We start from the raw sequence: 23856 nt of genomic DNA on the forward strand, positions 1-23856 counted from the left end.
CGTCCGAGGTAGGTCGTGAATAAACGCATCGTAGAAACGTAATGAATGTGTGAAACCTGTCATGACATGAAGCTTGGCTTTATCAGGCTTAATGGAGCTGGAACCAGGAATTCAGGTACTTGGCAGAGCTTTAGTCTGGCAAAGCTGCATAAGAAAATTTGCTGGCTCTGAACCCTAGGATTATTCTTCAGACTGATCACCATCTGACCAAGTCCACTGATCAGTGCCAACGGCTGAGAGCTATGGCTCCTGCTATCATGTTGAAACTAGAAACATGGTTTGAACATTGGGTGCTCAGCTTCTCATATTCCCTCAGTTGTCTTTGATGCAGCAGCTGCGAGGCTCAGAACTGCAACATCTTGTCACATGAACCGACAAATGCTGGCTGGTTGTCACTGTGAACGGTGGCCCAGCACAGAAGCAGGCTAGGTCAATGGAGTAATTTTGTATTGAGAAAGTGTAAAACGTGTGCAGTGTCCGTTGTGTGAACAGTGGGGTGTTACTGGGTTTTGCAAACGGCTGATAAGCTATCACAATTTCCTGATTCCAGAGCTATTGGGAAAAGGGCACATTCATCGAGGTACTGCCTCTTGAATTGGATAATGAAGGCAAACACCCTCTTACTAGAATACGAAGAGAAACTTGAAAGGTCAGATTCAGGCTAATCAATGAAGAAAGGATGCAAGGCCTTGTAAAATATGTAGATATGGAGTTATTAGGCTCTGCTTTGGAGTGGTTAAAGCTAACAAAGTAATCAGACAAAAGAGACTGCTGAAAGTTGCGTTGATGTAGCTGCAGTTTCTTTACAAGTGTCTCTGACATCCCTAAATATGAAGGGGCAGATTTAAGAGCCCCTAGCGCCACCTTAATGCTGCCGTAGCATATTTGTTTTGACACTAAGACAGTGCTAAAGTGGCAATTCCTCTGTGTTATATTTACAAAGTGGCACAATGCGTGCATTGTTCCACTTTGTAAACCGTTGCATCACATTATGTCTGCGCAAGGCACAATGTATGCAAGGGGGAATTCTTCTGTTGGTGGGTGAAAGAATGGCACAAGGAAATCTGAAAGTTTCCTTGTGCCATTTTTTTCAGCACTTTTAGAGCCTGCTCAGAGCAGGCACTAAAAGGGGGGCATCAGTTATTTTCAGTGGACCCATATGTACTCAGCAGGAGTAGCGCCAAACTTTTGGCACTACGCTGCAGAGTCCATCAGTAGCATAAAAAACAGATGCTATAGCCCTCTCCCTGCGCCATGGTCTGCCGTATTTTAAATACTGCCCACACATGGTGGCGGTAGGGGAGCGCTAAGGGGTGCAAGGTACTTCATATTCCAGGGGCCATATCATGATCTTTTTTCTTCACTGGTGCAGAAAATGCCTGTTATGTTTCACAAGTTCAGCTCAAACATTCATTCAAAAAATGTACCGGTTAGTGGATGGGTTGATGACAGAATATCAGTAATTGCCTCTTTGTGTTAGAGATCTCGTGTCAGCGAAACATGTGGTAACTTGGTGATTTTTTTGAGTTAATGTGTGTGCTGAACACGCGAAAAAACACACAGATCCACTCTGAGCTGTACAGAAAACTTGATCTTGTTGAGGACCTATGGATCCTAGGTAAATGTATTAAGTAACTTAATATCGGATTTCACTGAAATATGAGAAATAGTTGTTTAAACTATTTTCATATGAAAAAAAAACTGGAACATACACCATAATTTACCTAGTGGGAACGTTGCAGCAAGTCTCCTACATGTCCTAAGAGCCCTAAATCCAGTACACAGGAAAAGAGCTATTTGTGGTCTGCAAGGTGATTAAGTTCATAAGAGATTCTCATGGTGTACAAAATTAAACAGCATCCTAGCAATGCAGGCGTTGATACATTGGAGATGGGTCTGAATATTATGAGAGTAAAAATTAATGTGTAGGTAAGCACAGGCATTCATTAGATATTAAACATGCAAAGGGACCCAGAATATCCCTTACATACTCTGTAGATGAACCAGCTAAATATCTTCTGGTACAAAAATTAGAAAGAAAGCATACCTATGTATGTTTATGTTAGAAATGGGGTCAGATTACCCCCTGTTCAAGCAAGGACCCTCACTCTAGTCAGGGTAAAAGAGAATCACCCTCAGCTAACCCCTGCTTGCCCCCTTGGTAGCTTGGCACGACCAGTAAGCTTAAGTTCAGAGTGCAAGGTGTAACGTATTTGTATCAACATCAACAGTTACTTAATGAAAACACTACAAAATGACACAACCCAGATTTCGAAAAATAGGAAGTATTTATCTAAACTAAACAAGACCAAAACGCCAAAAATCCACAATACACAAGTTAAGTTATTAATAAAAATGCAAAAATAGTTTTAAAGTAGTTTTAAACACACACTAACACTGTTAGTGTAAAAATGTACCTTGGGTGCATCAAAAATAACCCCATACGGACGAGTGTGTGACAAAAAGGGCTTGCGATGCGTCGATTTCACTCATGAGTGAGTGTCGTTTCTCCTTTCGTCAGGTCGGGCGCGTTGTTTCTTCTCTCCGCAGGAGAGCGATGCGTCGATCTGGTCAGCACCCTCAGGTCTGGGCAGGCCTTGCGTTGGTTTTACATGCCCAGCGTTTCTTGCCTGGGAAATCCAGTTGCATGATGATCAGAAATCCATGCAGCGTCGGTTGCGATCTCCCCAGCCTCTGTCAGTGATACTGTGCATGGTCTCTCCAGCTCTGTGCGTCGATTCTTCGGTCGCGTTGCAGGCGAGTGTCGATTTTCAGCCGCAAGGCTGGTGGTGCGTCAATTTCCCAGCCGCAGATCGGAGCCATGTCGATCTTTTCCCCGCATGGCATCCTGTGCGTGGATTTCTTCCTCTTACACAACCAGCTTCTCCTCTCAGGGTCCAAGGAACTGGATGGGCACCACAGGGCAGAGTAGGAGTCACTCCAGAGACTCCAGGTGCTGGCAGAGAGAAGTCTTGGCTGTCCCTGAGACTTCTAACAACAGAAGGCAAGCTCTAAATCAAGCCCTTTAAGATCTTCACAAAATGGAAGGCACACAAAGTCCAGTCTCTGCCCTCTTATTCTGGCAGCAGCAGCAACTGCAGGATAGCTCCACAAAGCACAGACACAGGCAGGGCAGCTCTTCTTCCTCAGCTCTTCAGCTCTTCTCCAGGCAGAGGTTCCTCTTGGTTTCCAGAAGTGTTCTAATGTCTGTGGTTTTGGGTGCCCTTATTATACCCAATTTCTCCTTTGAAGAAGGCCTACTCCAAAGCAAAGTCTTTCTTAAATGTGAAATCCTGCCTTGTCCAGGCCAGGCCCCAAACACTCACCAGGGGGTTGGGGACTGAATTGTGTGAGGGCAGGCACAGCCCTTTCAGGTGTGAGTGACCACTCTTCCCCTCCCTCCTAGCACAGATAGCTCATCAGGAAATGCCGACTACACGCTAGCTCCTGTCTAGTGTGAAGTGCAACCAGCCCAACTGTCAAACTGACCCAGACAGGGAATCCACAAACAGGAAGAGTTACAGAAATTGTATACGCAAGAAAATGCTCACTTTCTAAAAGTGGCATTTTCAAACACACAATCTCAATATCAACTTTACTAAAAGATATATTCTTAAATAGTGACCTCAGAGACCCCAAACTCCACATGTCCATCCGCTCCCAAAGGGAATCTACACTTTAATCAGATTTAAAGGTAGCCCCCATGCTAACCTGTGAGAGGGGCAGGCCTTGCAACAGTGAAAAACAAATTTAGCAATATTTCACTGTCAGGACATATAAAACACATTACTGTATGTCCTACTTTAACCATACACTGCACCCTGTCTATTGGGCTACCTAGGGCCTACCTTAGGGGTGCCTCACATGTAAGAAATGGGAAGGTTTATGCCTGGCAAGTGGGTACACTTGCCAAGTCGAATTTACAGTTAAAACTGCACACACAGACACTGCAGTGTCAGGTCTGAGACATGATTACGGAACTACCCTTGGAGGTGGCACAACCAGTGCTGCAGGCCCACTAGTAGCATTTGATTTATAGGTCCTGGGAACCTCTAGGGCACTTTACTAGGGACTTACCAATAAATAAAATATGCCAGTCACTGATAAATCAATCACATTCACATTTTGTAACGCAGCACTTGCACTTTAGCACTGGTTAGCAGTGGTAAAGTGCTCAGAGTAACAAAAACAGCAAAGTCAGAGGCCAGTTCACATCAACAACATGGGAAACAGAGGCAAATAGTTAAGGGAGACCACGCCAAGGATAAAAAGTCTAACAGGTTAGAAATAAAGGACTAAATCAGTGCTGCGAGTTTGAGATAAGTCAGTTGACAACAATGTCCAGTGGTCCTAAAATGGTGAGCAAAGTCAAATCTTGGCATAGTCATCAATTAGTTCACCCTCTCACCAGTTGTATTTCTTCTAAACCTTCTGTGCCATGCCAACTGTTTTACTTTTTTGTGCGTTTTATTAAATGCATTACATTACATATTGACATCCTAGTCTTTCTTCAATGATAATGTCATGAGCAGAGGATGGATTTTTGTTAGGCTGAATATAAGGGTCAGGTCTTGCTTTGAGAAAACAATGTGCTGATTAAATTGGAGATGAAAAATATTGCCCCTATTCCCATGCTTACCTTATGAAACAAATATAATGCTCTAATGAACTGTGTTTTAAAGGGAAGCTAATAATACTGATTCTGGAGAAGCTGGTATTAGCTCTTACCTTTATCGCTCCACTCTTTCTACTGTATCTTACTACATCTTCCTCTCTTTATTTTGTTGTATCTCCCCTCTCTCTACCTGACTGATCAGTAAATTGCTGTCCTCCTTTTGGACCTGGCATCCTTGGTGTGGTTTCCCCTAACGTTTTGCTTCTGACCCCCTGTTGTGGTGCCTTAATTTTTGCTGGCTTTAGGACTCTGGATACTTTACTACTGCTGATCAGTGGTAATGTGCATGTGCTCTTTCTCTAAAACATGATAACTTTGGCTTATCCACAATTTGCATATTTTATTTACTACAAAGTCCCTACTAAGTTGCTCTACCTGTGCTGAGGGGCTATAAATTAAATGCTACTAGTGGACTTGCAGCCCTGATTGTGCCACCCACTGCAGTAGCCCTTCAAACATGGCACAGGCCTGCCATCGCAGAGCCTGTGTGTGCAGTCTTAAACTGCCATGCCCACTTGGCAAGTTAACCCTCTCGCCAGGCCCAAACCATCACTTTTCATACATGTAAGTCGCACTTAAGATAGGCCGTGGACAGCCACAAGGTCAGTGTGTAGTGTATTTAAAAAGGTAAGATGTACTTTTTTATTTTTAGTTTTACATGTCCATGTAGTTACATGGACACAGCACTGAAATTCAGTCAGACTGTCTCACCTTTCTACATATCTTGCTCTATCTCCCTCTGCCTCCAACTGTACCTAAACTAAAACTTTTACTTCTCTGTGCCTCTCTTCTCTGTGTATCTCACTAGTTTCCCTCGCTCTATGTATCTTTTGGTCTACCTTGTTGTCTTTCTACTTTACTCTGAACCATATCCATCTCTCATCCATATTTTTGCTACCTACCTATTCATAGTTTTATCTCTCCATACTTTTCTTTCTGACTACTTCACCTTTCTCTCGGTATAAATCTCCATGCCTCTATCTCTTCCACCTCTCTCCTTGGACTGTGATGGTCTTTTAACTTCTCTCTCCCTCTCTTGTCCCATCTGGGCTTGTGTGACATTTGCTTAATTTCCTTGCAGAAATTACACAAATTATGGGAAATGCCTATTCAGCGTTTTATGCTATTTATGAGTGCAAATGCATCCTTGCTTCCCTTTTGGATTCAATGACATATTTTGCGCTAAAAAAGTGTAATGTCACTGTAGCATGAACAGCCACTCGTGTTAACTTTATTCACATTGTTTATTCACTTCTCCATTACGTAGGTGCATATTGGTTTCATTTCGGGCATTTCACTTAAGAAGCATAATTTACACAAGATTCCACAGACATAGTTGAAATTCCCCTGGGACTGTTCAGGTACCATATCTCCTATTAAGCAGACTCATAAGTTGTTGACTTGTTAGAGAAATGTACACATTGGGAGAGCAGTTGTGAGAAAACAGGGCTGATTGCAGAGGCCCCCTAACTTTTTGCCCCCATTTTCCACTTTTTGCTGGTGTTTTCCTGACTCTGATGGTGCCCTGGGTACTGCTAACCAGTCCCAGGGCCTGTGCTCTGTGTAAAATCAATATGCAAATTAGGCTAATTATAATTGGCTAAGTTAACCTACCTATAAGTCCCTAGTATAGGTTAGGGCATGTAGGTTTAGGGACCACAGCATAGGTAGTGCACCCATAGGTGCACTGCTGAGGTGCCCAGTGTCATTTTAAAGGCAGGCCTGCCTTGCTGGCTGCTTTTAAATTAAAGTTATATGCAAATTCGACTTTGGAATTAAAAGTAGTTCCAAAGTCTTAAACTACCTTATTTTTACATATAAGTCACCCCTAAGGTGTGCCCTATGTGCCCCTAGGGCTGGGTGCCATGTAACTATAAGCAGGGACTTTATAGAAATAGTTTTATAAGCCCTGGTGAGGTAAAAACAGCCAAATTCGTTTTTCCCTCATGGTAGTAAATGGCCTTCATGGGCTATAATGGGGATACTTTGTTTTAAATTTTAAAGTCTCCTTAAAAGATGCATACCAAGAATTTGGTATCAAATTAATTGTTGTAATACATCCCACAACTTCCAGTTGTTGGATTTAATATAACTTGTTCAGGTAAAGAGTTTTAGACTTTACCTAAAAAGTTGCCAATTTCAGCCCTGCATTGTTTTTGCTGCTGTGCTCTGATTGGCCAGCCTGTAGCAGCTTAGCCAAGCTGCCTTGATGAGGTGTGAAGTGGCCTGGCTTCACACAAAGGAATGTGCCTGGAGGGCTGCGAAACTGGTCTTCAAAGGCAGAGAAGGACATTTGGAGCAACCAGCAACACCCCCACATCCTGTAACCCCAGACAACTAGGTGCCCCCTTGATTAGATTAGGAGAGGGCAGGAGAGGGGTGTGTTTATGATTTTTAGCCACACCAGTGGGTGGGCTCAGCCAGATGTAACCTCCAAAAATCAGATTCAGCCATGTTGGATTTTTAGAGAATGTTGCCCTCTGGGATGGATTTTTGCCACACTTCCCAGGAAGTGGTCATCGCAGGGGGAAGGACCCTGCCCCTGATTGGAGAACCAGGACCACCCTGCTTTTCACCCAGGAGCAAGGATAAAACTGGCAGACCTGCACCCACACCTCAGATCCCCATCAGATTCCAACAAGGAAGAACTAAAGGAGAAGAAGGACTGCCCTGCTGGACCCCTGGCCTGCACCTGGAACCTGCACTCAGAAGGACTGCACCAGCTGCACACTTGGGCTTCACCACAAGAAGGACTTTGCCTGGCTTCAACTGGTTCAAGGAGGGACTCCCTGTTTGCTACAGGTGAAAAATTGCTAACCATAGTCCCCTGCACCAACTCCTTAAGAAAGCGACCAGCTGACCACTGCCCAGTGGCCAAAAAGGAGTTTGCGCCAGGTGCATTCTGGGAGTTGTAGTCCGCACCCCCCAAGGACCATCTCAGAACTTCTGGACCCTTGGGGTGAGCTGTGGACCCCAAAAGAACCTTAAAAGGACATCTGGGTGAAGCCCCAGAAGTTTGGAGAATTTTTGTAAAAAAGCTCCATAGAGGGACCGACCCGCCGCGGCAACTCTAGCCGGCTTGCCTCAACCGCGACCCGGCCTGATTTGCTGGTTCGTCCCGGTAAAGAAAAATCTCCGAAAAAGAGACTAAGTCCGAAGGTAAAAAGTTGACCGGGACCTCCCAGCCATCGTATCCGAGAAGGGCTCCATGGACGTCGGATCAAGATCCAGGTTTACCCCGGTCGAAGGATTTTCACCTCGAAAAAACGACTAAGTCCGAAGATAAAAATCTCCACCGAGGATTCCAGCATTGCGTATCCGGAGAAGGGCTCCAGGAGGTCGGATAGGACTGGCAGGTTCGTCCCGCTGAAGAAAATCTTCAAAATAAAGACTAAGTGTGAAGGTAAACTTTTAACCGAGGCCTCCCGCGACCTGTAGCTGAGCAGGGCTCCATCGCGGTCGGCCTGAAACTTTGACTTTGCCCCGGTCGAGGTGCAACCAGATGACCCGATTGGCGCTTTTTGTTTCTAAGCGCTAGAAAAATAATAATTCTTTAAAAATTCATATCTCCGGTTCCCTTTATCCGATTTTATTCGTTTTTGTGTCATTTAAAAGATACAAATATAAACTATTTTTATAAATTGGTTTAGGATTTTTAAACTGTTTCCTGTGTTTTATTTAATTACTGTTTTGTGATATTTGAATGCTTTAAACACTGTCTCCTAAGTTAAGCCTTGACGCTCGTTGCCAAGCTACCAAGGGTTGAGCTGGGGTTAATTTACTGAGACCTAACTGGACCTAAGTGGAGGTTAGTGGCTTGTTGCTAGGTGTAGGTACCTACCTGGCCTTACCAATAACCCATTTTCCAACAGCAGTGATATCTTATTCTGAGCTCCTAAGTCTTTCCTAGCAAAATCAAGAGAGTGGTCAAGGATGCAGCTCAATTTACTCTGGGAAACACTCCCATTCCTCCAAAGATGACCAAAGAGAACATCAAGCAAGAATCTTGGGTATGGCATGTTTGGTATAATGTATCATCAAGTACACTGGGCCCACAGAGATACTCATGGATTAGGTATGAAAGCAAAAATATAAGGGAGTTTTAAAATACTGTAAAACAAGCCTTAAAGCACTCCCCGTGAATGGAAGGAGAATGTTCAATGTTCCTTATACCAGGCATGAAGCCTACTGAGACAGGAGCAGGTTGGCTGCAGGAACTGGCATCCTCCATTCACTGTGCAGGGGCCCGTGATATTATCAATTAGCAAGATTGTACACATCAGAAGCATGGAGGGAAGCCCTCGTGTGCCCTGAGAAACAAACTGTAGAATGACTCAAAGCAGAACCAAACAACACAACACTGAAACTCTGAAAACGGAACTGTTTGAGCTGATTTTCAAGGGAACTCTTTTTTTAATCCCAACTTCAATTTGACTTTCCCTATCCTTCCGACAGAACACGAACCCTGAAAGACACCAACCAAACATGTCACTCTTAAGTGACTGAAAAGAGATTTGCAGCTGTCCTACAAATTGCTCCCTAAACAATTAATTTCTGGAGACTATGGGCCAGATGTATCAAGCGTTTTGCATTCGCAAACTGTGCGAATGGCCGTTTGTGAATGCAAAAATGCCTTTCAGTATGTATGAAAGGCATTCGCTATGCAATTTTAAGGAATTGCTAAAATAGCGATTCCTTAAAATTGCGAGCCCGTTTAGAGAATCGCAAATTGCGATTTTCTCAATAGGAAATTGCAAATAAGGAATCATTATTTGCGATTTTTTAAGCTCATGTATCAAGCTTTTCCTTACTGCGAATTGGGAATTAAGGAATCACAATTACCACCAAGTAAAACCTAGTAGTAACCATGTGCAAATGTAAAAAATGCATTAAAAATGCATTTTTTAAATTGACATGTAACGCACACATGCCCCTTTGGCTTGTGTGCGCCTTACATGTCCTGAAATATTTTTTTGGGGTGCAGCAGAGGGGGCCTTAAGCCCCCAGCACCCTGGGGTTTAGCATTTCCTAAATTGCGAATTCCAGTCAGGAAGTTTGGAAATGCAAAAAATCCGCAAATATGGGCCTACAGGCCCATAGGTGCGAATGGGCTCAGAATCGCTATTTGCGATTCTGTAATAGCATTTGTGATTTTTAAGAAATCGCTATTACCAAATCGCAAATATGATATATACCATTTTGCGAATCAGAAATAACGATTTCTTAAAAATTGCTTTTAGAGAATCGCAAAGTGGATTCTTCATACATCTGGCCCTATGTATCTTAAGTCAGGTCTACTCCTGCAAACCACCAATACAAGAGGAAAGAGAAGCAAACACATGTTAAATTGAGGTTAATGAAGAGAATATTATTGCAGTTTCTAGGAGAAAGCATTTAGATGGGAAATTTTTTACAAAAAATGTCATTTGAATCAGTTCTGAAAATTGTGTGCCGCACTAGTAGAGGAATGCCAAGTGGTTTGATGGCCCAAGGGATTGAAGGCAAGCAACAGAGTCGGACGCATCAGGAGACCAGAAGTACCTCTGCCAATATCCAATGGAAGGTCCCCTTAGACACCAACGTGGTCCTTTCTGTTGGTGTTCCTCTTCATGGGCATGTTCTTCTCATCTGAGGCTGCCTATTGCTTGTGAGAGTTCTTCTTGCATGATACGCTTCTACGTTGTGTTTCCCACCTGCAAAGAATTCTCTATAGCCTGAGTATACAGCAACTATTTGTATATTTCTTCAACATAAGTGACCCTGTGTATGTGAACGTCAGAGAGGATGAGACGTTACTGCCAGCGATGCTGACTTTGGAACTGGAGAATCACTTAATCTCCCTGTGCTTAAATTAAAACAGAAAAATAAAGTAATCTGTCCTTGTGTAATGCTGATGCTTATGAAAAGCAGTAATGTAATGGAAACTGATGCCCGCCCTTGCATAATGTGATGAGGCCCTGGAGTCTCGCAGACGGACGGATATTTATTGGTCTTAGGCACAATGCCCCACACCCCAGTGGTTGAAGGCCCCAATTAAAGGTTGAGGGTACTCCTGTGCCACAGGGATCTGCGTTATGCGCTTGATGAAAAGTACTGGACCGAGTTTGTGTGACTTAAAACTGAACAAATAAAATAAAAAAATACGTGTTTGTGGAATACATTTACTTTTGCCTGAGTCAAGATGATTGGTTTCAACACATTTCGTAATTTTCAAAAATATTTTTGTATCTCTGCTTTTTAAATTTCGTTATCTTTCTCTTCATTTTTCAATTTCTTTCTGTTCATTTCAGTGGTGTTTTGTATAATACCTACAAATAGAAAGAATGCACTCTTCATGTACCAATTTTTGGTAGGGGTCAACGGGTTTACCATGAAAGGGACAATGCTAACTTTTAAGATTGTTTATATCTGATTTGTGTATCATTCTGAGTGGTGTGCAATGGTCATGGTTTTTCGAAAGCCTGCAGTGTTCCTGCTGGGATGAGACTGGGGTGGATTGCACGACCAGGGGTGTGTTTGAATGTGAATAGCACAGATAGCATTAAGCTCTGCCACTGCTTTGTCTGGTATCACTGAACGCAGGAGCCGGACTCAACGCCTCTGTTCTCTGTGCTTGCATCCTGCAGCCGCTGATCACCCTGGAGGGAAGCATCTCTTTCACCTTCGCTTCAGAAGGAATGAACACGATCACAGTGCAGGTCTCGGCTGGAAACTCCATTCTGCAGGACACAAAGACGATCGCGGTGTATGGTGAGCCCTTGTTGATTACATGTATTGATCCCCCACCCCGGACTCCAATAGAGGAGCAACAGCGATGCCCCCTTCAGCAGGCGGCTGGAGTCAGATAAGCAAGTACAGGCTTCTTGGTGGTGTCTGAACCGAGGCTTGAAAGGCCCTGATGCACGGGGGGAATTGTGCTTCTGTTGACTCTGAGAGCAAGTACGAAGAAATACTGATGTTCATCTAATCGGTGTCGGTTTTTTGTTATTGAATTCGATAGGAAACGTTTGATATCAAAATATCACAGCCTTGGAGATGAGCATTGTTGTTGTTTTTCTGTGCTGGAAGAGGGCAGTCTCTAGGCAGTGGAAATGTCTGTACTTCCAAGCTTTATCGAGTTTGCTGGCTGCATATTGAACGTTATGTTCCTTTTGTGTCTGCTCAAATAGCTTTTTGGTCTGGGCTGGAAAGAATGCATTTAGCCTTATTTTCGTCTGTCCCGGCCTTTAACAGTGGCTGATTCCATGTACTTAGATGTATTAACTAGTGTTAAACACCCAACCAGCAATTATGAACAAGCGACTATGATAAGGTTTCACGAGGATACAGAAAATTAATGGACGCTAATGAGTTTTGTATATTTGTGTTCATAACATGCGCTGCAAAATGGACTGACAATACTGGCATGTGCTTATCTTGTGAGCAATTTGGGAAAACTGAAATCTAACAGAAACCGAAAAATCCCACTTTGCAACTCGATATTGATATGCACTCACATTGCAAGGTTTGTTAATACGCAATCGTGAGTGCAACAGGTGCGAATGTGCACTGGGCCAAGCCAGGCAAATACATTAAAAACTGTACAAGGAGACAACAGTGCATCCCAAATAGACCTCATCACTGCAACCTACCTTGTAATAAGTGCAGGATGGTTTTAGCATCCTAAAATGATGCACAGGGAGGAATGAAGTCACACACACTTACTTGTTTTTACATAAATGAAACAAATTGCACGTATGTAGACACTGATGAGCTTTTGAGATGTTCATTAACTTTATTAAACTTATTCCAAGAAAGGAAAATAGAAGTGCCCCTCAGCATGTAAATTAGATTGCCCCCTAAGAAAAACATTACACAGAACAGTATTGACCCATAAGATCAAACCCCATATTCCTACACCTCCAAGGCTTGCATACCTAGTTAATTGTGAAATAATGCACTTTCGTTACAATCAAATTAAATCTTTATAAATTGTCAGTGCTTCTGAAACAATATCCGCATAGAGGACAGTTAAAGGAAAATTTCATTTTTGAAAGTGACCCATTCCCTCTAGAAGCATACCAGTCAACAACTGCTGCCCAAAACATTCCTCACTTCCTGAAATGCAAATATCACAAAGAAGGCTCTTATTGCAAAAACAAAAAGGCAAAGCCATTAATCTAACACTGCCAATGCTTGATGACTCACTACAAGTAATAGTGGTAGGTAGGTGACAACTGTTACTGCAATTCATTTCCGAATGGGAGTTGCAACCTTCGATTAACCGTTTACACGGTCCGTGTTGCTCTTGAGAAGACCCCTTGGAGTATGTGTGTTTGCTGGCAGTGGCTATTGCTGAATCATGCACCGACCTGTTTCACGCTCATGCTCTGGCCATTTGAAGACATGTTTGAGGTGCCCTGTTGGAAACTTGAGGGGAAAAACCGATGGATTAAACCCAGATCTTTGTGACTGGTGGTGAATGTTTTCATTGTTCAGCATTCCGTCCATCATCTGTTCTTTTTGCATCTGTTGGCAACTTGGTCACGGCTTACTCCACGCCCTGCATTCCCCCATGCCTACTGTGCTTCTTAATGTTCTTGTCACAGCATGCCTCCATGAAGTCCACTTTTATTTACATGGTTACCAGTACAGTTTAGGACACACTTACTGCTTATATTTGAATGAAATCTTTTTAAGACCACGGAATTGGTGGCAGTTAGCATTTTACTCCTGTGGCCTCAAAACACGGGTTGTAAACTTTGCAGGACATCTTTCTTATATCTGATGTCAGGATCGTGGTTTTAAACACAGTGGAGAAAGTGCTTCGCAACTGCTCGTGCCCTAATTGTTTGTACCCACGAGTTAAAATATTGTAAAACTACACTTTGGGGTGAGTTAGTCCATTCACTACCTTAATGATCTGCATATAAATGATGAAGGTATGTCTATTTTAATATGGCATAGGAGCGCACAAGAAACATATACATAAAAGCTTTGCGGCCTGCACTTGTTTGTGCAATATCCCTGCACACAGAAACATGTCTGACACAAGAATGCGCAGGTAGCCTAGACGTGTAGTGTGATTTGAGACTTACTAGCTTCTGGTTCACTTCATCACTGAGTCTTGCATTATGACTGGTATTTTCCCTGTGACATTCTCTTTAGATACTAATCTTCTCTTCATCACCGACCCTGGAGGAAATCCGTACCTGTCTTTTCATCCAAGTCCCCGTCCTAATCTCCCCTCTTTCCTTCCTTCAAAATGTCAATTCTAGAAACGATGAGAAGCTAGTCCACAATGCATTAGACTTAACCTCAAAGTGAAATGTGTGATGGGCATGCCAAGTTTCTGTTCCTTAAACGTCACTTATTTCTGTTCTAAACGTCACTTATTTCCTCTTGTTCATCGTTTATCCAGTCTCATAGATCATCTCTTGTGACCTTGCCCACAGGTAAGTACAAAAGCATTATAATACTGTTAGGGTCTTTCACATAATGTACTGCTTTGAAGGTTGAGGCAACTTTTGTATCCATGATGAATCTATTTTGGATATTAATATTAACCCCCTGCAACTTAGCCTGGTGAACTGCACAAACCCACAGAGTAAATAAAATTAAATACCTCACGCAATGTATATTATGTGGTTTCCACGGTATGGTCCACTGTGTTGTACTTTTTAAAATTAAGATGCTGAACTTTATTTCTTTGGGAGATACTCCTCTTGGCGCATACTAAGTATGGTGTGGTTCCTCTGCATCGCAGATTCAATTTAAGATTATGGAGTAGTACTCATTCTGAGGGCAGAATTACACATACTGTACACAGTTTGTTGATCATCTAAATCGGTGACATTTAACATTATTTCAGAAGGTCTCTATAGCACACTGCAATTTATCACCCATCAGTACTTTTGGATTAATGATGGCTGAAAAAGAAAAAATAGGAATTCGATAGTTTAAGTAAGTATTGAACATTGGAAATTAAAGGCATCACAATTGTAGACATGATATGTTGGATTTTCTTATTGATTAGATTAGCCCAAGTCAATTATGTTAAAATGTGTTATCTTTTGTGAGTTAAGAATAAAAAGCCGTTATAAGTTTTGCTGATTCCATGGTGAGCCGTTTCATGGCTGAAGAAGTGCCATACATTTTCTAAATCTAGCTAAATGTTTAAAATTGTAATGTGTTAAACCGAACTTGGCTGAAGTACCACTGACACGGCCAGTTGCATACTGCTTATCTCCATGCAGAAGATGACAATTTCAAGAAAATAAATGAGCTGGGTGGGCCAAGTATTCTGCTATTTACCAAGCTGATATTCTATAAGTGGTTTTGCCAATGTGAGGTCAGGTAGTTCTTCTGACCAGCTAGAGAGTCATGAATAAATGAAGTATACAAGAAGAAAATAATTCACATTCCTATAAGCATTTATAAATGATTGCAAAGTGCAATATTTATTTTTAATAGCACCTTTACATAGACTCTATTCTTTCACAGATTATCTTAAAAATCACACGAGGAAAATGCAATCATTATTCAAATAGGTGAGTTCTTAGATACAGAAGTTATCGAGAAGGACAGTTGAAGGCTTTTTACTATGTTTAGGTCTGACCTGACAGCTTTAACTGTCTACCAGGTACTTGTAATGAAAACAATCCTGTTAGACCTGGCATCCTTGGTATGTCCTAACATTTTGCTTCTACTACCCAGGTTGTTGCTGTTTGCTGATTTATGTTTTTGTTACTCTGGGCACTTCCCCACTGCTGACCAGTGCTAAAGTGCAAGAGCTCCTTATGTGAAATTGTATGTGTAATTGTCTTTTCCATGATTGGCATATTTGGTTTACTACTAAGTCCCTAGAAGCATGCACTAGAGGTAACTAGGTCCTGTAAAATGCTACTAGTGGGCCTGCAGCACTGATTGTGCCGCCCATATGAGTAGCCCTGAAAACATGGTTCAGAACTGCCACTGCAGTGTCTGTGTGTGTCGTTTTTAAACTGCCAATTCAACTTGCCAAGTGCACTCACTTGCCAAGCCTAAACCTTCATTTTTTATACATGTAAGGCACGTTAAAGGTAGTTCAGGTACTTGTGTGTTATTAAATGTCTCAACAGTGAAATACCACCAAATTCGTTTTTCACTGTTGCAAGGCCTATCTCTCTCATAGGTTAACAAGGGGGATGCCTTTAAATATCCCTAAAGTGCAGTTTCAATGTGGAGTTTGGGGTCTCTTAAAATACATCTTTTAGTGAAGTTGGTTTTTAGATTGTTTGTTTGAAAATGGCAGTTTTAGAAAGTAGACATTTTCTTGCGTAAACCATTCTGTGACTTGGTCTGATCCAGACACAGAATCCACAAACAGGCAGATAGTTGTGCTGTTTGTGAATCTCCTCTAGACTGTCACACAAAGGGAGCTGGGGTGTGTCCTGCATATCCTGATGAGCCATCTAGGCTATAGTGGAGGGAGGAGTGGTCACTTACACCTGAATGGGCTGTGCCTGCCCTCACACAATACACTCTCCAACCCCCTTGTGTGTGTCTGGGGCCAGGCCTGAGCAAGGCAGGATCCTGTAAACAACAGAGACTTTTCTTTGAAGTTGGGCTCCTTCAAAGGCAGAAAGGGGTATAAGTATTGGACCCAAAACCCCAGGCTTTAGATCACTTCAAGGATTCAAAAGGAACATCTGCCTGGAGAAGGGCTAAAGGAGAAGTGCTGACCCTCTCTGTGACTGTGCTTTGTTGGGCTGTCCTGCAGTTTAGAGTGAAGGTCCTTGCTTGGACAGAGGGTACCCTGACTGCCAGCAAAAGACCCCATTTGTAACAAATACAAAAACATATGCATACTTGTATATACATAGAGGGACTCTTTTCAGCCATGGGCCTATTTTGAGTGTCATTAACATTTGGTTGCACAGACAAGGCAGCACACAGCATGGCCCAATGGGCCAGCACCCTTCAGCTATTCGGTTGCTTGATAGTGCCAAGCACTTTTTGGGCTGGTCCACAGTACATTTGCTTGGTTCATTGAGGCTTAGACCGTTTTTTACTATGAAAAACAAACCTGATGCTTTGTGAGGTGATAGCTCCAGGGGTAGATTAGATGCCTGCTGGTGACAGCCTTAGAAGAATTGACAAGAATCCTGGTGAGAAGTCACTGTCAGTGACATCATGGGTAAAGGTTCATCTTTTGTTTTGAGTACAGCTCAATTGTGCTTTGTCTATGAAAGAACACATAAACAAAACTTTAGCATTTTCTAAATTAGTCAAGCGAATTATACCAGCGGCCGCTGCAAATCTCAAAAGGAGGGCTGGGGGAGGGGACAGCGAAGGAGAGGGAAAATAAAAAATAAATAAAATTAACTTAACTTACCTCTCTCTCCTGCCACCTCGCCCTCTTCTTCCCTCCATCTGAATTCGCTGGGACACCAGCACAGTCCTCTGGCAGGCCTTCTAGTCTTATGTGGGCATAGATGCATGAGCAATATGCCCCTACTGTGTCCCTGCCAAACCTGGGACATGGCAAGTGAACAGAGCAATCATTTTACATGTGATGGACACTGGTCCATACGAGCTATAAAGCTAAATGATGGCCGATCGGATACCAAACAACCCAGTGTGCAAACAACTCAGAATGATAAATCCAAACTGGTACTAGTATTGAATGTATTGCACAAGGTAGCCAGGAGCCAGCTTAGAGGTGCCCCCTGCGAAAGCTAACTATGCTGGCATGGTTGCTGGCTGATCACAACCAGCCTGCCACCACCAGATAAGATTCTGCAACCCTGGTGAGAGCCTGCGCTCTCTGGGTCCAGAGAACAAAGCCCTTCCTTTACAGAGGTGTTACACTTCCTCGCCCAGGAATGTGCACAGCCCTGTCTATGAGCTTCAAAGGGCTTACCGCCCTTGAAACTCAACCCCGACTGCCCCTGTTGCAAACCCCCACTTTTGGTGGGAGGAATGGTGGGAAAGTGCACAAAGAACAGGAGGAGTGACCAGCCCCAGCTTGCTCCACCCTTAATGTGTTGCATGCGAGGTGACCTCTCCATTTCATTTCCTCCCCATCTTGCATGGTAGGAAAATAGCCTGCCAGGGTTAGGGAAGTGACCTCTGCTCACAGGAAGAGCGGTCACTTAGTGGGTGTAGCCACCCTAAGGTAGATGACGCATTGGTCACTACTAGGTAAACACCCACTAAATGCAGTATTTAGTGGGCCCCCTAGACCTCCAGATCAGATTCCAAGGGCACAAGAAGACCAGCAACAAGGAATACCCAAGGCTCGAGAACTGCATTCCTGCTGAACAAAGAAAAAGCCTGCCTGCTGCACCCAGGACTTATCAGTCACCACTGAGGGGTTGCTCAGACATTGAACAGACTCTAAAAATCCCCAGAGGACCTTCACTCTTCTGACAATTGCCAAAGATCTCCCTCCAGAGTGAAGGCATCACTCTTTTGCAGAAAAGACCCAAAGACCAGTGAAGTCCAGTTCTTTGACCGGCTGCTGACCAAAAAACTGGAAGATGAAGCTGGTCTAAATTTCACCTGATGGACCCTGAGCACAATCCCTGCAAGTGTACCAAGTTAGGTGGCACTGCACCCTCCAGTGGCTGAACTATGCATTAACCCAGGGTACTGGTCCCTCAACATCGGAAACCAAGAAGAAAACTCACACTAGACTCCAAAAGGACCAGGAGGGAAGCCCCAGTAGAGGGACTTCAGAAACCACCAGAACCACCCACCATAGTGGCCCTGCTGACTTGCAAGCAACCCTCATAGTGACCTGCCTCCTGCTTCCAAAGGCACCTTTGTACACAGCTCTTGGCTCATCTATCTGCTCTGCACCGAGCCTCACCGTGCACTGGAGAACCATCTGTGCTCTAATGGTCCCTGACCCCTTGTGACCTCTATACTCTAAGGGGACCCACCAGACTCACCTTGAAGTCCATCTGCACATTGCTTTTCCAAGTGGTCCACCACAGTGGTTCTGCATCAGCTCAAAGGACTTTTCAGCAGCTCTTCCTGCCAAAACTGGGAACCACCTGAACTCCTCCGGCTTGCTCACAAGACTTCTTGATGATCTTGACTTAAAAGCAAAAGGAGACATTGGTAAACACAGTGCTTGATTTTATATGCATTTAAAAAAAATTCTTCCATTGATTCCCATGGTACGTAATTACGCACAGAAACAAGACATTTTCTAAACTTTGAACATTTTTAATTTAAAAAGTGCGTACCCAATTTTAGCAATTCTGGTCTTAAAGGTTTTATAAAAAATTTAAGTATTTTCGTAAATTGATCTTGAGCTATTTCTTTGAGTGTTTGTCTTGCTTTATTGATACTGTGGGTACAAAAAAATGCTTTGCACTTCTCCAAGATTGGCCTAACTGCTCAACCAAGCTACCATAAAAAATAAAACATTAGGTGGTCTAGTTTTTACCTCTGTAAACCAACGTGTGGTTGCCCGGACCCTCTGCACGGTATGCCTGGTTTTGCACTCTACATAGAGAGCCAGTGTCCTACACATGGATCAGGTGCACCACACTTACTCAACAGAACCCCCGCAACACACAAGTTAAAAATACATTTCAAATACCTATAATAAAACAAAGAAGACAGCTTATTTGGCTATGCTTCATGTCAATAATAGCAAATTAATGTATATGTGAATTGAACGGTGGTCAACACCAGTCCTTAAAGAAATGCAAGCAGCAACATACGCAAGTAATAGTGCAGGGTGCAAGAAGTGAAGGACATTTTATAAAATATACAGTGAGCCTTGGAAGCAGAATAAAAATGGTTGTAATATAATTGTAGGAGATTCACTGGTCAAGTCATTCCCTTCTTATTGCAACTGGTAGTCGTTGCTGATAATAACATCAATTGTGCGGTATGACTGACAGGATATAGCATGTCCTATAATATCATTCAGCTTATCACCTGCAGAGAAAGACCATCCTCATATATCTTTTACTTTTCCAATTTTCTGAAAATTAAATTCTTTCTCATGAATCCTGTCTTGAATTCATCTTTGAATGCCCCTTGGTGCACTAAGAATTATCTTCATGTGTAATGTTTCAGTCTCTGGTTTTCTTTTAGGAAATTACCATAGTACTCATCAACAGATAGCATTCAGAAGAATCTGCAGAAATCTTGAGTAGAATTTGGTACAACATAATCACAACTAACAGCAATATATTTATGTTCAAGAACTTAAAAGCAGGCAAAATAAAGACTTGGCAAATCAAAAAAGCACACCCATCTTCTACATATACTACAACAGCACAGCTCTCGTCTTAACTTTTTTTCTCTACACAGTACTGCATTAACAGTCTTTTCTATTTTTCTTTCTATCCCCAGAAAAATTTCAATCACTTCATTTATCATTCTCACCAAATCTGGATGAGTATAATCCTGACATCCCTGAGTGGAGAAGGGACATCAGCAAAGTGATCAAGAAAGCACTTTTGGAAGTAAGTTATTGATCACTCTCCATAAATTGATCTAAAATTGCTTTGTTTAGTCCTTTGTTGGTCGTGGATGCAAACAAGAGCAATGCTGTCCTTTCAGAATTGCCTTCTCTATTATGCTACTTGAGTATGAGATTTTGAAAGGATGTTGTTTGGTCGTTTTCTGATTAGCTGTAATACCATTAGTAATATTAGTAACTTGCAGAAGTATATATAATATTAGACTTTGCGAAGCAGAGTTACTGTGTGGTAATATTTACGAGGATGTTACAAGTACACCACAGATTGATATGAAACCTGCCTTATAGTTGATTGACAGTCTGTGGTGGTAGATTTGCCTTACTATGGACTAAAAAGATTGAAATTCTGCCTCTCCCCTCTGCAATCAATTATAGTTAACAATCAACTGCTTACAGTTCTCACAATGAAAATGTATAATAAAATGTTGGTAAATACAAACCCAACTAATTGCTGTATTGCTCTTACTCTGGTAACCCTAGTGCAGCCGAACCTGTTGCAGGGCAATGAATTCAGCAAGCCACTTTTGTGTGACCTGTCATAATTTGTCTTTTGCAAGAATGGGTTCATTCACATATTGTGATTACTGGCATTGATGAAAACTTTGGTCAAGTAGAGGATGGCCACAGTGCGAGCAGCTGGAGACTGCCTCATTGCTTAAATTCCAGCGAGCCGCTTCTGGCACTAAGAATATGAAAGATAATGGCAATTGTGTTTTTTTGTTTTTTCTCATAAAGAAAATATCCAAGATCAACGGCCAACTGGGTGAAAAGGTGGAATATGGTTTTAGGGCAACCCCCCCAACCCTGCTATCTCATGCCACTCTTGATAAATGTGGTACTTTGGCAGTCTTGTGGTCCTAAGGCTGCCAGGGCACTCCATTTGCTGCTTTTGTGCTCTATCCTTAGTATTTGGACCTTGTGCAAGGGTACTTCTTTCACTGTGTCTGGACTCCCAAAAGCCTTGGCTCAGCACAGGGGAGAACCAGTTAAGCAGCCAGCCTCCGATCATATTTGACTCTAAGCATTGCTTTTGGGGACCCGACAAAAATGGGCGGCGCCAGAACACTGCCTTTTCCGTGTACTGTCAGGGGGAAAGAGAACAAGAATGCTGAGCAAAACTAGGTGTTGAGTGCTAACCTTCCACATATTCTTGCCATTTCTGAAGATGACCAGTACAGTGCACTACATGTGCCCAGGGCTTGTAAATTAAATGCTAGCTGTGGGCCTGCTTCGCTGATTGTGCCACCCACTTAAGCAGCCCTCTAACCATTACATCTTACAAGTGTAATTCACAATCAAGAAGAGAGGAGATTTCGAGTTTGGTGTCTCTGGAATAACAATTTAAAATCACAACTTATGGTGACGTTGGATTTTAAATTGCAATTAAAAAAAATGCCACTTTTAGAAAGTTGGAATTTTCTTTCTTTAGTCATTTGTACACTTCAAGGGCGAAACTGGTTATAGTTACTAGACCTGGGACACCATCAACTTAGTACACTTCTGGACTGCTGTGCTGAAGGACTGCCACTCTGCTGGACTTATGATTTTCTGGCCTGCTTCTTTGCTGGTCTACTGCCTTGCTTTGCTGCCTGCTGTTCCCCTGCCTGGATGTGAAGGACTAGACCTGCATCACTTAAACCCAGAGTGACTCCAAGGGCAGGCTAACTGGTCTTTTGATCTGAAGTCTCTGGGACATAAGACTTCCAACCAACCTACTTCTGCACCTGAACTCTGCCAGCTGTGAATACCCCCGCCAAGTGGTGCCCCCCCAGTCCTGGACCCTTGAAGGTGTGCTAAGGTGCTCGCTCCAGCAGAACCAACGCATCCACTGTCAACCTGATGCATCACTGCCCTGTGTGGAGTGGAACCACTGCATCGCTTCTGTGGCATGGATCGGAACTGATGTATCCCTCTGCTACGAGGCTCGACTCTGATGCATCACATCTGTTGCAGGAACAAACCCGGCGCATCGCCTCCAGATCTGCTGCATCTTGGAACCAATGCATCTTTGCTGATGCGTGAATAAAATCAATGCATCTCCTCTAGTGCGTGGGGAAAATTGATGCGTCTTATCCGTTGCAGGGATTGACACTGATGCATTGCTTCTGCTGCACCCTGCAACTTCGACATCAACGCAGCCAGGATTAAGGTACTTTTAATCAGCGGGCCTCACTGGGTCCCTGTATCCTGCCCGTGCTTCGTCTTTTTCGATCTAAACTTTTGACTTTGCCCCCGTCTGGCGCAACCAGATATCAAGGTGCTTCTTGCTTCTAAGTGCTGTTTTACAACTTAATTAAAAAAAATTCATAACTTGATTTCTACTCATTAAATTTTTGTTGTTTAGGTTTCGTCTTATTTATTAAATTAAGTTCTATTTTTCTAACCTGGTGTGGAATCTTTTTGTGTGGTGACTTTACTGTTTGGAGTATTGCACAAATACTTTACACATTGCCTCTCAGTTAAGCCTGACTGCTCTGTGCCAAGCTACCGGAGGGTGCACACAGGCTAAATTAGGGTATGTTTGTGACTTACCCTGACTAGGATTGTCATTCCTACTTGATCAGGGTGTATAACTCTGTGTACCAGAAACCCAAATTCTAACCAGAAGAAATTGAAAACTGCTGCAGGTGTAATAACATCTGGAAATAGCAGAAACAAAAACCGGAGGATAGCAGTCAATGAAATGGATTGCACAAGAATTCAATAATTAAATCCTTAGAAGAGACGAGGACTAATTCCATGAACAATGGCCAATAACCAGGGCCCACAGAGTGCCCAACATAATGTTGAAACAGAGTGCCCTCCCCATGAACAATCGTACTATATTTCCAATATTTGGTTTATTATGGAAAAGTTACTGAGCAAAGCATGAACCAAAACGATTTTAAACAGTAGCAGTATATTTATCTTTGATCTTTCCATATTCTTCTTTACAAGCTGTTGAATGGGTGAGGAAAATAGGAGGCTACCAGTTTGAGTTAAAGAAAATTGGCATCTCATCGTCAGTAGTCCCAACAAGTTTGAAGATTGCATGGCAGGGAAATCTTCAGGTGTTCCAGGAGAAAGAGGAAACCCACAATTGTATTGTTCAGATACCAAACTTTGAACATAATGGCAAGTAAAGCAATGTAACTAAAGCTATCCTAGATACATAAGTGTATTTTTCATATATATACATTTGGTCTCAGCAGTATGCCATAAAATATAAATGCACTTAAAATCTTCCCTACATAGCATAATTATGCATTTTACAATCATATTTTAACAATCAAACAAGAAAAATCTTAGATCCTATGGCACACTGGAATGAAAGGCAATACTCCAAACATTTGCAGAAGTGTACAGTGTTTGCTTTCTCACCAGAAGTATGTTCACTATTTTGCCTACCCCCCATAAATTGCTGCACATGCCAATTGCACATTTCCAGAAGCAAAGGTGTGCATAGTACTCGCATCCTCACCAGAGACACATTTGCTGCATTAAATTATAGCATGGAACTATTGCACATAACAATGATGCACTTTTGTAACATACAACTTATTAAACTGCCTAGAATATGATCTCCTTTAATCCACTCCCATTGTTGACTAGTGGGCACACTGTTCACATATCGGTAGACACAGAGTGTATTATTTCATTATCTGTCATAAAGTAAAGTGCTAGCCCATCGAGTCTCAATCTAATGTTTTGAGGCTTAAACAGGGGGTAAGCC

At 42.6% G+C, this 23856-nt stretch overlaps 1 protein-coding gene across 3 annotated transcripts in view; it reads left to right on the top strand.

The window, feature by feature from the left end:
* The window catches only part of LOC138300266 (VPS10 domain-containing receptor SorCS1-like), a 2596073-nt gene that overhangs the window by 2354541 nt on the left and 217676 nt on the right, over positions 1-23856 (top strand). For all 3 annotated transcript variants that reach the window (XM_069239431.1, XM_069239430.1, XM_069239429.1), the window contains exons 21-22: positions 11302-11425; positions 20015-20127. In XM_069239431.1, coding sequence (XP_069095532.1) covers positions 11302-11425; positions 20015-20127 — 237 coding nt within the window. The remainder of the gene's footprint in view (positions 1-11301; positions 11426-20014; positions 20128-23856) is intronic.

The sequence above is a fragment of the Pleurodeles waltl genome, chromosome 6, assembly GCF_031143425.1.
Source record: "Pleurodeles waltl isolate 20211129_DDA chromosome 6, aPleWal1.hap1.20221129, whole genome shotgun sequence".
Lineage (NCBI taxonomy): Eukaryota > Metazoa > Chordata > Amphibia > Caudata > Salamandridae > Pleurodeles > Pleurodeles waltl.